The sequence below is a fragment of the Coenobita brevimanus genome, chromosome 58, assembly GCF_032717465.1.
Source record: "Coenobita brevimanus isolate Jiangsu-jjx chromosome 58, ASM3271746v2, whole genome shotgun sequence".
NCBI classification, from domain to species: domain Eukaryota; kingdom Metazoa; phylum Arthropoda; class Malacostraca; order Decapoda; family Coenobitidae; genus Coenobita; species Coenobita brevimanus.
In genome coordinates this window covers 15,729,294-15,743,892 of record NC_137011.1, presented here as the reverse complement: position 1 = coordinate 15,743,892, position 14,599 = coordinate 15,729,294, and the positions used below count along the sequence as shown (strand labels likewise).

The 14,599-nt window shown below is 42.5% G+C and overlaps 1 protein-coding gene across 1 annotated transcript in view; it reads left to right on the top strand.

Annotated features, from left to right (window-relative positions):
• LOC145402660 (discoidin domain-containing receptor 2-like) overlaps positions 1-14,599 on the top strand; it is a 162,610-nt gene that overhangs the window by 109,637 nt on the left and 38,374 nt on the right. Inside the window, exons 11-12 of the mRNA XM_080274643.1 lie at positions 892-1,118; positions 2,623-2,715. Coding sequence (XP_080130769.1) covers positions 892-1,118; positions 2,623-2,715 — 320 coding nt within the window. The remainder of the gene's footprint in view (positions 1-891; positions 1,119-2,622; positions 2,716-14,599) is intronic.

Below are 14,599 nucleotides of genomic sequence, written 5' to 3'. Positions count from 1 at the left end.
ACTTCACTGTTACTCAGCTAGCGGGCCGGATGTTTTGAACGTGTTAAAGACTACACCCCCCTCCTCCAATAATAATAATAATAATAATAATAATAATAAAAATAATAATAATTGTAATATAATAATAATAAAAAAAAATGTTGAATATGAATATCAGTATCAATATCAGTATATAAGAATACACGTTAATAATAATAATATTTATTCAAAGTATATTTCCTAAAATTATACTGAATACAGTTTCATTAAATTAATGAGTTAGAAGCAAAATTAACTTTCACTAAAACAGTTATTACCACGTGTAATAAAAATATTATTCACAGTACTTACTAATTTGTTATTTCAGTGTAGTCATACTGCCAAGCTACTGGCAATGAGAGTCAGTGTGATATTTGATGCTGTTTCTCAAGCGATAGTTTCTTAGTATTAAGCTTCAGACTGGAGGAGGCAAGCTGGAGTATTCCAGTCAAGTGTGAATCAGTTTTTCGAACAAATTAACTAACTAGTGTTTATCATAGTGATTAACAGTGAGTATGACTTACTGGTTTTTCACTTACTTAATAAGTGAAAAACGGGAATATTTTTGTGAATTTGTGGGGCACACTGGCGGGCTGGCCAGATTAGGTTTACAGGCCGGATCAGGCCCTCGGGCCGTAGGTTGCCGACCCGTAGAATACATTCTAACCTCTTCATCTGCGGTCCATCCTTCTCCTTATGGGAGATCAGAAATAGTTGAGGGATGTTGGTATCCAAGACATAAAGCTGCTTGGCATTATCATTACCTGTACAAGAGGACATCCCTCTCCACCACCAGGTTATCTATGTCATCCAGAATATGGACCATTGTCAGTCACTTTGTATCTATCTTTCTGTGCCAATCTCTCCTCACAGGTACTAGCATCACTACAGCACCAGAATGTGTGTGGGCTACTGGGCGTGATCGCGGGCGGGCCTGTGGTGGGTGTGGCGTTAGTTCTGGAGTACTACCCCAAAACCCACTTGCCAGAGTACCTTCACGCCCGTACCCTCACCCCCGCCCACATACCCACGCCTCCCCACTACACCCACTCCACCCACTCCACCAGTACGCCAAGCAGTGAGGGGGCCACTAGTATCAGGTAAGAATAATGCATTAGGTACTTTGCACATATTCTCATGTCCATTTAACTTGATCTAAAATTTCCTGTGATGGACATGGTCCTATTACTGGAGTACCACTCAGATGCCCACCTGCCAAAATTACCTTCATGCCTGCACCCTCACCCCCCCCCACACACACACCCATACCGCCACCTACAGGCACACCACAATTTTGATAGACGGTGAAGGGGTCACTTGTTGATGCAATAGCGTCCTTTTATCACTTTTCCTGAGTTAAGAGGCTCCCGTAGCATCCCCTTAGCATTTTATATTGCCCAATATATCAACGTATTGTGTGTGTGTGTGTGTGTGTGTGTGTGTGTGTGTGTGTGTGTGTGTGTGTGTGTGTGTGTGTGTGTGTGTGTGTGTGTACTAAAGTGCACAAAGTATGCATTAATAACGTACAAGAAAAAATAAACAGCCATAAGCAGATGAGTTTCATAGCATTATGCAGTTTAATGGTGCAGTTCTGTTTCTTCAGAGTTCAGAAGCGAAGAGCAGAATGCAGAAGAGGTGGTAGTGTCTGTACATACTGAAGTCAGAGTGCTGGCAGTATCCTTAATATACCTTGCTGGCATAGGTGAGAGTTTTGCATCAGTATAACTCATACAAGTGTCTCCACTGGACGCGGGTGGATGCGCGCGTAATTTTCTATGGGTTCCAGTGATACGGAACTTTTGCCCACGCCAGTAGGCATTTGGTGTGGACACAGCCCAAGAAAGTTTGGCTTAACAAGTGCTCGGCACGCTGATTAGTCAATTGCGTTGGGTGAGATGCTCCTTGCCGGCTGTGTTCACTCTGTACTCTACTTGTTGTGGCTGCACAGAGCAGTATGTTAGGTTAGAATTATACACGTAGCAGATGCTTAGATTCACCTTCTTTCATGGAGTAGTAAGTAGAAATGTCAGGAGAGTGAATATAGGTAACCGATAAGTATGTCCCTTTATTACCTCAACCAAGGAACTTACACAAAAGTTATGTATTCACCAGTGTCTGTTTGTCTGCTCGTGTAGAAATCTGGTGGATAAGTGGGCAGTGGGTCAAGAAGTTCATTAAATTTTGAGATCTATTCTGATCTTGAAGCATGGAAAATCATAATTTTTATTGACGCAGGCGGAGGTACACACTCTGTAAGATTGTATAGCAGGGCAGACTACGACAGTAGATATAACTATGTGAGATTCGTAATAGTTCGTCTGGTTGGAAAGATGCAGTAAATCATAAATTCTCTTGGTGTTGGCAGAGATATGCACTTTCTGAGTGCTTTCTAATTTATTCATCCATCGATACACCACCACCTCCATTATTATCATCATCATCATCACCTTTGCCATCATCATCATCATCATCATCATCATCACCGTAGCCCTTTTTTCCCACCTTGAAATAGTATGTGCACTATCGGTTTATGTAAGTGCTTGTGTTCAAATCTATCCAAGACTGAACTGCAACGAACCCATGCATCTCTAATTCTTCCCGCAGCGTGAGTGAGGTACTGAGTCTAATCCGAGATGTGGCGGCTGGTATGGCTTACTTGGAGTCACACCACATCACTCACACAGACTTGGCAGCCAGGTCAGAACCTATAGCTATTGCATGTTTGTTCCTCCTCCTTCACATTTAGTTCATTCTTCTTCATAGCTGTAGCCAGTTTCTTGTTACCTGACGGTACTGGATCATTTCCACAACAAGTGTTCAGATTATGGTTGCATGAAATTCAGTGACCCTTAGTTATAAGGGAATAATGAATCTCTTTAATTACCAATTATCTGTGAAAAGAGAGACCCTCAACTCTGACTAAAAATTAGTCATCAACTGATCTGACAGGAGGTTAAGGATCATAGGTTACAACAAGTGAGCAGAATTTATTTTCACACATTCAGTTTATTAAAATAATTTCCTTTGTAACTCGTATTTCATGTTCAAAAAAAAAAAAAAAAAAGAGAAATGGAAAGATTCAGTACTTTCCTTCCTTGCCCCTCCAGCAAAATATGCATTAGTTATGTCAGGGAACTGGGAGGTAGCTGGTAAAACATCATCCTGGTGCCGTGTTCATTTTTTTTTTCTTAGTTACTTCCGCCAATGAGGTTGTTTTACCCCGCGCTGGTTTCTTTGTTTGTCTGTCTGTCTGTTAGCAGGATTACTCAAAAAAGTTACGAACGGATTTTGATGAAATTTTGTGGAAGGGTGAGTTGTGGGCCAAGGAAGAAATTATTATATTTTGGGCCTGTTCCGGATCCGGATCCGGAGTAGCCAGCTCAAGATCTCCAAAACTTCTCAATGAATTTCAATGTAATTTCGTGGAAAAGAGCGCCATGGACCAAGAAAGAACTGGTTAAATTTGTGGGTGGATCCGGATCCGGATCCGAGATAACTCAAAAAGGTATGAATGGATTTTTATGAAATTTTGTGAAAGGGTGGGCCATGGGCCAGTGGAGAAAAGATTACATTTTGGGGCGGATCCGGATTCGGATCCGGAGTTTCCAGCTTAATATCTCCAAACGTTCTCAATGAATTTCAATGAAATTAAGTGGAAAGTGGGCCATGGACCAAGAAAGAATTGATTAAATTTGGGGGCTGATCCGGGCCTAGATCAGGATCCTATATCCACGTATCCGGATCCGGAACCATTTTAATGGCAATGATATTGGCAAAGGTATACGCTCTTTGAGCGCTTTCTAGTTGTTTATAAGATGGCTTGTTTATGCTTTGATCGTTTCTCACAAACCTACCAAACATTTAAGAAAATTTAGAGTGCATAGTAAAGTGAAAAAAATGCTGTAAATATAAATGACCTCTGATTATAGTGAAAGACTACTGAGACTGGTCAGTAATAAAAATTCATGGCAGTAACGAAGTTCATGTATTTAAGGACCTTTGCACACATGTTCGTCAGCTTTTGCATGTGTAAAATTGCATGCTCAAAGATGGACTTGTTACTAGGATAGCTTTTGGTACGTGGGATAGAGATGGGACTTGAAGGTATATGTTGACTTAGTACATAGTATGATCATGGTCTGTGTGATCTGATGCTACATGCTAGGCCTGCATGTTCTGGCTTTGTGCAGCACAGTTTGAAGTGGATACAGTAGAATTTGTACAGCACAGTTTGAAGTGGGTACAGTAGAATTTAGGTACCTTGTGCATCCTTCGTCCCTTCTCGTGCCTCAGGAGTGCAAGATTGCTAGCCCTCTTTACCAGCCACCCATCGGCAGTTGCATGTCTGGCTACTCTAACTTCGGTGCTTAATTCCATGGAATCAAAGGGTTTAGGACAACAGTGAGATAAGCAGGAGCTTTACAATCTGAGTGATGTGTTTGATAGTAGTAGGAGTGATGATGTGAGTCAGCTAGGTAAAAGATCTAGCAGAAGTAATGATGGCAGTGATGATGATGGTACCGTATATCTTCCTCTGTGTTGTACTGTAAAGTAAAACAATACTTCCCGTGAAAATAATAAAATACAGTGTGTTACAATGTCATGAAAGTATCCTTTTGCTCTGTTAACTTCAAAGTTGACTGTGCGTTAGTTTTACACCGCTTTAATGTTAATAAGGAAACGAACACTAGCGAAAAATATGAAATTGAATGTACTGTTGTGCCACGAAAGTTTAATGCAGCAGTAATGAAACTGATGTGAATAGATGTAGGAAATACTAGTGAAATAAAACTGTTGAAAGAAAGCTGTGATAAGTTTAACAGTTCTTAATGTGGTATTCGGGGTTCATTACTGTGATTAAAAATTAAGTAATACTTATTGTAGTCCTAAAAAACAGCACTACACATTGTACTGAATTTTTCAGGCCTCTTAATGTTGATGCAACTGAACAGGAAGGTAAGAAATTGCATTTTCTTTTTCCCAGGATACATTCGACCATTCATAAGTACAAGTTATTTTTAACGGACTGATATGCCCTGACTGTGCAGCGGCCGGAGTGAGCCACTGACGAACATATCCCTGCCCAAGGGGGTAAAAGTTAAATTGGGAGTGGGGAGGCAAGTCCACAGTTTTTAACAATAGTTTCCGAAACACTTGACAGAGATACATGTCTGGCCATTCTATATCATTGTTAATTGCATTTTGTGATGTGCGATGCAGGCTGACCAAAACTATAAGTTAGTTGCATGTTATAAATGCTTGTCATAATTTAGCGGCTTATTTTCTTTTTGTAAGATTTTTCTGAGCACTCATCTGCTAGAGCTCTGAAAATCAGTAGGCTCGATCTTTATCATTGCTCTGTTACTTCATGTATCAGGAGCACAATCCAAAGTGGCTTAGTTAATAAGATGTGTTGTTGTAACGCTGTGATGTACAGAGAGGTGCTGGGGGAAGTATACTCTATACCAGCCTGCATCTCCGTAGATTCACACTTTAGCCTAACAGCCACCTCAAATAGACGAAGGTAATTTTCTTCCCTTTGATATATTGGGAAGCAGTGTCAAATAATATGTTCGTATTTATTCGTAAATGTCATTCTGACCTTTGATTCTCGGATGGTGGCTGAGAGGATACAGCTTCACCAACAAGTTGCCTGTCGTGGAGTAATGAACTTTGATGATGATAATAGGCTTTGTCTGTGAAGTTAACAAGCCCATTTGGCTTGGGTACTGCAGGTCAGCATCTACAAACTGTCATGTCCGGCAATGGAATGCAGTAAAGAGAAATATCTGACGTGGCATAGCAGGCTTCCCAGCGCATCTTCCCTAGCGATATGTTTCGCATTCCCCATGATACTGTATTTATGTAGTTTTAACATCGGCATATTTTGCATCAGTAAGATACAAGAGGACATTAAGGTGAAAAATGCAGAATATAACAATCACCATGAAAGATTTATCAAAGCCACTAATAATTCGGGACTACAGCCAAAGTATTCATCTGTTCACCTGGGGATAAAACAAATTACCACGTGTACAATGAGAATGTCTGATTAATGTTTTCATTTTTATTTTATTTTATTTATTTCCCTTTGCCTCCCTAATGTATCCATCTTTCTCCCTTCCTCTCATCACATTCCTTCCTCTAGTTCTCTCCCTCATCCTAACTCCTTTCTTTTCCTACTACTCTTCCACTTACGCCCTCCTCCTTCTCTTCCTCTGCTACTTATCTTTTCTACTTATCCATCCTTTCTCACCCTCCTTCCTCCATTCTCCCTCCTCTTCTTTCTTGTCTTCTTTCCTCCCTCCTCCTCCTCCTCCTCCTCTCCCCCAACTTTTCTAACGGAAGAGGTAATGGAAGGGGTAGTGAGAGTGGGAGTGGGAGTGGGGTGTGGAACTGAGAATGGGGAGTGGGAAGAGGAAAGGAAGAGGGAAAGGGGTGTGGGAGTGATAGAACGGCGTTGTTATTGAGAGAGAAGAGTTGGACTGGGGGAGGAAGTAGGAGAGGGGACCTGGAATGAGAGGGGAATGGGAATGGGAGTAGGAGAGGGAATTGGATAATGGAGTTGGACTAGAAAAGGGAGTGCGAGAGGGGAGTGGAATTGGGAGGGATTGGGAAAGGGAAATGGGAAAAGGGAGTGGAAGGGAGGATTAGGAGACAGGGTAGGGTGAGTGGGACAGGGGCTTGGGAGTAGGAATGATAGTGGGAGAGGTGTTGCAGTGGGAGAGGTGTGCAGGAATGGAAGTGGGAGAGGGTGTAAGGGTGAGGAGGAGGGGGACTGGTAGTTGGGAGTGGAAGAGGGAAATTGCAATGGGAAAAAGGAACAGGAAAGGGAGAAGGAACGGAAGAAGGATTAGGAGAGGGAGAGGGAGTGGAAAGAGAATGGGAGAGAGAGTGAAAGGGAATGGGAGAGCTAGTGGGAGTGGTGAGTGGGAGTAAGAGGTGGGATAGAGGAGTAGAAGAGGCATAATGGGGTGAGTGGGAGTGTGGCGTGAGATTGGGAATGATGGGTGGGATAGGACATGGGAGTCATAGTAGATGAGAGATGGGAGAGGGAGTATACTGGGAGTGGGGAGTGGGTGGCTGAAGTGAGAGTGGATAGAAGTGAATGGGAGTGGGAGAGGGGAGTAAGCATGAGAGATGGAAGTGGAGAGGTGGGTGGCAGTAGGAGTGGGAGGGAGTAAGAGGGGAATGGGGGGAGTAGGACCGTTGTAGAGCGAGAACCGGGAGTGGGAGGGGTAAGTGGAAGTCAGAGGGGGTAGGAGTAGCAGAGGGGAGTGAGTGAGGGAATGGAAGCGGGAGAGGAGAATAGGAGGGGAGTGGCTGTGGGATAGAGGAGAAAGAGTGGACGAGGGATTGAAAATGGAAGGGGAGTGGGCATGGGAGAGGAGAATGTTGGTAGGAAAGGAGAGTGGAATAGGAGTGGAAAAGGAAAGGGAGTGGAGGAGGTAAGTGGGAGTGAGAGTGGGAGAGAGGGAGGGGAGTAGGAAAGGAAGAGGGACTGGGAAGGAGTGGGAGAGACGAGTAGGATTGAGAGAGGGAGTGGAAGCAAGGACAGGGTGTGGACGAGCAAAGATGGGGTGGATGTGTTGACCAAAATTATGAGCGGGGAGTGGAAGAAGTATGGAAGTAGGAGAGGGAAATAGAAATGGGAGATGGGAAAAGCGATTTGGAGTCGGAGAAGCAGGGCGGCGTGAGAGGGGGAGTAGAAGGGGGAAAAGGGAGTGGAAGAGTAGAATGAGTGGAGGAGAAGGAAATGGAGGTAGGCGAGGAGGAAATGAAAGGGAAAGGAAAAAGGATAGGGAAGTTGTAAAAGAACTGGGGAGTGGAGGATGAGGGAGTGGAAAAGGGAGTGTGAGAGGGTGGGAAAGGGAGAGGGAAATGGAAGAGGGAGAGGAAGATAGGAATGGAAAGGAAGGGGAGAGGGGAGTGGGTGTGGGAGCTGGCACTAGTTTAGGAGAGAGGGCAGAGTGGGATAGGCGTGGGTGTGGAAAGGAGTGAGAGGGAGAGGGGTGTGGAATGAGGCGATGAGCGTGAGAATGGAAGAGTGAAAATGAAAGAGGAAAGTAGGAATGGAATTAGAAAAAGGATTGAGAATGGGAGATTGAATGGTAACTGGAGTGGGAGAGGAGTGTGTGGACAAGGATGGGGAGGAGGAGGAGGAGGAGGAGGAGGAGGAAAAGAAGAAGAAGAAGAAGAAGAACAAAGAAGAGGAGGTGGAGGAGGAAGAAGAAGAGGTGGAATAAGGAAGAATAGGGAGGAGGAGAAGGATTAAGGAAGATAATAGGAAGTAGAATAGGCAGTAGGGAGATATGGGAAAAGAATGGTACGGGAGGAGGAAGATATGCGAGAAGGAGTATATGGGAGAAAAAAGATATGAGAGGAGGAGTATATGGGAGAAAAAAGATATGCAAGAAGGAGTATATGGGAGAAAAAAGATATGGGAGGAGGAGTATATGGGAGAAAAAAGATATGGGAGGAGGAGTATATGGGGGGAGGAAGGGGAGGAAAAAAAAGAAACGGAATAGGGAGCAGGAAATGAGTAGGGGAAAAGGGATGGTAGGTGAATGAACAGAGAGAGAGAGAGGAAGGGGAGAAAAATGGAGTGGAAGAGAGGAACAGGGAGGGAAAAGTAGGAATGAGGAGGGAAGGTGAGGAACTGTGAGGGGAAAAAGAATAGGAAGGGAAAGGAAGAAATCGGGAGGGGAAAGGGAGGGAATAAGTAGGAGGAAAGGAGGAGTGGACTAGGAAAGAGGTGGAACAGGGAGGGAAAAGGAGGAAGTTGAGGGATAGGAAGAAGCAGGCAGAGAAAGGGAGGAAAATGGAGGAAATGAGGATGAAAATTGAATGGAAATAATGTAGGGAGGAGCTTAGAGGGAAAGGTGTAGGGAGGGGAAATGAAAGGGAAATGGAAGAAGAATGAAGTGAGAGGGAAAAGGAACAGAGAGAAGGAAAGCAGGAGACATGTTAAAGAAAAGTCAGGTAAGAAAACATTATTAGTTCTGTCAGTCTTGGGCCAAGTTTAGTCAAGGAAGGAAAAAAACAAACAGAAATGAAAACATCGGTAACGTTATTGTCTGCCCGTTAAAAAAACATCATATAAAAGTTGCACATGGTTGCATTTGAGCATTTCGTGTCATTAATGATTTCCTGACGCGTTGCTATACTGTTTATTTTGACAGAGGTAAGAGGTTATCCTCAGGAGAAGAAGTCGTTAGCTTTCATTTGGGCCAGATTTTCGTCCTTTTGTAGCTTATTTCCCGTAGCTCAGTGGTAGGATAAGGCAGTGCTACAGCTGCACTTTCTTTCCTTACCATTTAGTGATTAGCACCATGTTTTAGCGTTTATCTCTTGTTACTTCTCGGCTTGTAAGATACAGAGATAGCGATTTTTGGCCAAGTTAAAGTGAACAGAAGGGTCGTTGCATTTTAAAATGACTCGGTTGAAATCCCCTATCTGAGGTATACAGTAGGTGTTCCTTTACCGTTACCAAGTTCAGTGAAAAATGATCTTGTGTATGTTATTGCCTGTAAATATAACATGTGAACACTGTAGTAAATTAATTTGGAGATATCGTCATTAAAGAATAATGCTAAATTAGTCAGTACAGACTTGAATCATTGATGCAAAAACAAACCTACAGAGTTTGATAAGCTCTCTATGGGTCAGCTTTATGAGTTACTGTTATATAGTATGGAACACTAATTTTCACCACAAGATGCTAACTAATGAACAATAAAGCAATTGAAAAAAATGAGCTACTTTTGTTTTTGTACTTGTTGTTACCGTCATTTTCACAGCTTGCCCTTCTCTTCCTTTCCTATTCCTCCTCCTAATTCCATTCCCGCTTCTCTCCTCCTCCTCCTTTAGTTTTCTCCTGCATATCTAGTTGTTTCATCCTCTTTCTCCTCCTCCTCTTCCACTCACACACCCTCTTTCTCCTTCCTTTCACTTTGTTTTTATCTCTTGATTCATTGTCTTTCTCCTCATCGTCTCTCTCTCTCTCTCTCTCTCTCTCTCTCTCTCTCTCTCTACGACAACAGTGGTTCAGAAAACCGAGATATAAGCTACCTTAGAATTTACCTTTAATGGCATACCCCAGACAATGATGATGAAGGTCAGCCTACCTTACTCCAGCGCAAAATGTCATAAGCACTGCTTCCATATAGTTTACACCATCAAAAGGAATCTGCAGTATATAACAGCATATTCATAACACTTTTTAATATTTTTAAATATGCTGTAGATTGCGGCACATTTTTTAGGTAATTTCAGTAGATTGTTTTACGACTGATTTTGAGTGAATTAAATGCTATATCAACACTGTCTGAATCACAGCCGTTACGGGGCTACAATGACTGATATCCTTATGTATTAACTATGAGGGGATCCCTTTTCTCCGATAATATCTTCAGTAATTGTAACTGTAATGGTTTAGAACTAGACCCATGTTGATACAGGATTTATTACTAAATTTAGCCCAATAATAATATCCTGGAGTTTCTGAAAAATCTCATGGGACACCGTATATAGCAGTGCAGAGAACAATACTAATAAGGTAAAGACAACTAAACATTACCCTTTCCGCTTTCAGTACGATAACGTCTTTTCTTTTTATTTGTGTCACATCTCAGACGAGGCGGTGGCTGAATCGGTAGAGAGGTGGCCTGCAGTCCAGGTTCGAATCCCGGCTGGGGCAGGGAACAGTTTAAGGATCTGAATTCCGTTAAGGTAGACTCTACTGATCTACCCAAAGACCCGCCGACATAAAAAGAAAAAAAAAAAACTCTGCTAATACCAGTACACCAGTCCTGTATGAGACACCCCTAGCATGTATTCAATATGAACGATGGTTGTTAGCGCCGAATTGGTGACTTGTGGAGGTGTATGGACTGTATGAGGACTACTGGGTTTTGACAACGGGCCGTGACGCGTATGCCCAGAGTCGGACACCTTAAAAAAAAAAAAAAAAAAAAAAAGGACCGGACCAACTCGTTAAAATGCAGCTGTTCGATATAGCTTTAATTAACGCCTTCAGTACTACACTTGAATGAATCGTCTGATGATAGCATGATTATCTTTCAGTCCCATGACGTGATTCCATAATTTATTCTTGTCCCCAACATACGAATTATTCAGATCTGGACCCACCTCTGTTACTACAGGGATTAATAAGGCTATATCCAGCTCTTCCATTCGAAAAAAGTCATTCCCAAGGTATATAGATTAAACAAACAACAAAGCAGTCTGGAAATAACGAGAATCATCCAAAACTTATATCACCGGGCTGAATGGGTTGAAATGATAAAAGACGTAAGCTGCCAGAGAGTGCAATACTCACGCCCACAAACTGATCTAAGGGCAGAATATTTGACTACCCCTGGGACCTTGATCTTCAACTGATTGCCCTAAAAATGGAATTCTTGCCCAGTCCTTAACGCCTCCACTATGTGTGGTTCAGATCAGATGAGAACTGTTCGAGCTGATTTTGTACAGTGACCTTGACACTGACCATTGCCTGTGACCTAAAATTCTGACTAACTGCTCTCAAAATGGAATCTTTTTTCCTTGTTTCAACCTGAACTCTTTCATAAGTTTAGCCTAAAGCAGTTCTAAACAGTTTAAGTTGACATTTCGATATGACCTCTACCTTTGACCTGTTAATCTGAAAAACGGTTGGGTGACCCTCAACACTTCCACGCAGTTTGGTTAAAACTGTATTAAAATCATTTGGTTAACAATAGACTCTGAGGTCGAAATTTGACCTTGCCCTGTGACCTTGACCTCAGACTGATCGTTCTCAAAACTGAATCACTTCATTCTTGCCTAACCCTCCTCCCCCAACCCAAGTTTGGTGTAAGCTGGATAAAAACTGTTTAAACTGATTTTCTTTCGTCAAAGTTTGACTTAGACTTAGCTCAGTGACCTTGACCTTTGACCTAATATTTTTAAAATCCATGTTACCTGCTTGCTATCCCACAATATTTTCACCAAACCTGGTTAAAATCGGATAAAAACTGTAATAATAATTTGGTTAAAACACAGGCGTGTCAGTCAGACACCCTTTCTCGCTTTGCGCGTCGTGTAAAAATGGCATAATCCTAGTGAAGGAATAAAGGTTAAATGAAGTAATACCGTGACAGTGATAACGGGTTGGCAGGGATATTGGCGTATAAAGCAATGTCACAGTGTGGGTTTAGTACCTCACCCTCACATATCAAACCCTTATTAAGCACGCCCATCCACCCTCAGTTTTTCACACAGATTTTTTCCGATATTCACTGAAACATGGACTTAATCTGATGCTCCTAGGCTCCTGTGATTCACTCTCTACTGAACAAAATCACCAGGAGTTAACTTGAATACACTATTAGAGTTGTAACGACCATGAGAAGGTTGTTACTGACATTGGTAAACCCTCTCAGGCTCCCTTGATTTACACTAAACTAAATATAATCGGGCATTAGCTGGAAAGGAATGTACAGAGTTGCCCCAACAGTGAGAAGACTAATGTATCTGGGTCCATTATGATGTGGCAGGGGTACACCAGCTCTGCTGTCTGGCCCTGTTGCGAATGTCGCTGATTGCACTGCACAATTGACCCTCGTGCGGTGTGATGCGGCGTGGATCTGTCCCTTCTCCCACTGGGGCTAAGCTAAGATACGAGTAAATGTGTGTGTGTGGATGAGTAAATTGAGGGTGTGTCGTCCTGCCTCTGTTACCCCGGCTTATCTGGGGGAAGCAGCCTAGGTATATAGACAGCTTGTGTTAATCCATATCTGTAGCAGTGTATATAGTAACAGATCCACTTACTGCAGAACTCTCTTCCCGTTACACTCGTCTTATGATGACTTAGCCCAGGTGCCGTCTCACTGTCTTGAATGTCAAGTTGTAACAATAGATTAACACTAGAATGATGCTAGTCACGAAGAGGTGCTATGGAAAGGATATAGCCCTCTAGGATTTCTTTTGGTCACTGAGGTACAGTTGCGAGCAGATGACTCGAGGCCACCTAGTCCACCAACATGTTGGTGTTTTATCTGGTAACAGTTGTAGCTATGAACTTGACCGAGATTTAGTCGGCTGTTCTGGCGAATCAAACCTGTCAATAATTTGTCAATGTGCAGTTCTAACTGGTCTCCAGTCAATATCATGCAAGTAAACGGATTATATTGATAATGATTAACGTGACATACACATGGTAGATATATTTATAACCATAGTATTACAACACAGGCACCCAAACAGTGGTATGTTCATTCATGTGAGACAAACGAGTATCGGTAGTGATTTATTTTGTTCGACTGTCGTCGTGAACAAAACAGCCTTTACCAGTTTTTAAATGATTTGCCGTAAGGTTATCAGCTTCCCCGCAACCTAGCGTTATTATCACAGAAATACCGACATGTCGTCATCCCTCATGTGAACCTCACTTTCGTCGACCTCTGAAGCCGAAGCAGGTGGGAGAGTTAAAGGTTCACACCACAGTAGGCGGAACAAGGGAAGGGGGGTGTGGGAGTTATAGAGTGGTAGATGAGGAAGGGATGGACGAGGTGGGACGTCTGATGGGAGGGGGGGAGGAGACAGGTGGTTGGCTGCTGTATTTAATGTATATGAGATTAGAGGTTGTAATAGGTTTGTTTTGACATACTAAACCAATGTTTCTTTAATATTTGAGTGGTAAAGTCGAACGATTAATTTCTATAAATGTTTATCATCATGAACGGGCCAGCTGGTTCCATCTCCATCCCCGTCCCCATCACGTGGTGCCTACCGAGATGGTGATGGAGCTGCAAACTTGGAATACCCGTTTGTCTCACGTGAATGAATGCATCACTATTGGGACGCCTGTGCTGAAATACTGTGGTTATAAATATATCTACCATGTGTATGTCACGTTAATCATTATCAATATAATCCGTTTACTTGCATGATATTGACTGGAGACCAGTTAGAACTGCACATTGACAAATTATTGACAGGTTTGATTCGCCAGAACAGCCGACTAAATCTCGGTCAAGTTCATAGCTACAACTGTTACCAGATAAAACACCAACATGTTGGTGGACTAGGTGGCCTCGAGTCATCTACTCGCAACTGTACGTGAAATGAGCTGCAAAAGGACGGAATTCTGGGTCACTGTAAGGTGAAAGGAGAATAGTTGTAGCGACAATATAACCCTTCCCCACACTGCACACAATGGCCATATTGCTAAAACTGAGAGCGTCCATATGTGAGAAGGACTTTAATGTTTTAGGTCGTTTTTGGAGTGCCCTCAGCTGTTACATCTGTCCGGCCTGAATTCTACATTTCAGAGTGTGGTCAGCAACAGCACACTACGGTCAGACATACCCTATCATCATAATCTTCAGAAATTATTGTAAAGTCAGAAATAGTGTGCATTCATCATATGCATCAGAATTTATTGTGCAGTAAGGTCAGACATATTCTATCATCTTAAGCTTCAGACAGTATTGTACAGTAAGGTCAGATATATTGTACAGTCATCATAATATGCTTCAGAAGTTATTGCACAGAAAGGTTAGACTTAGTTAATCATTACCATATGTTCCAGAAATTA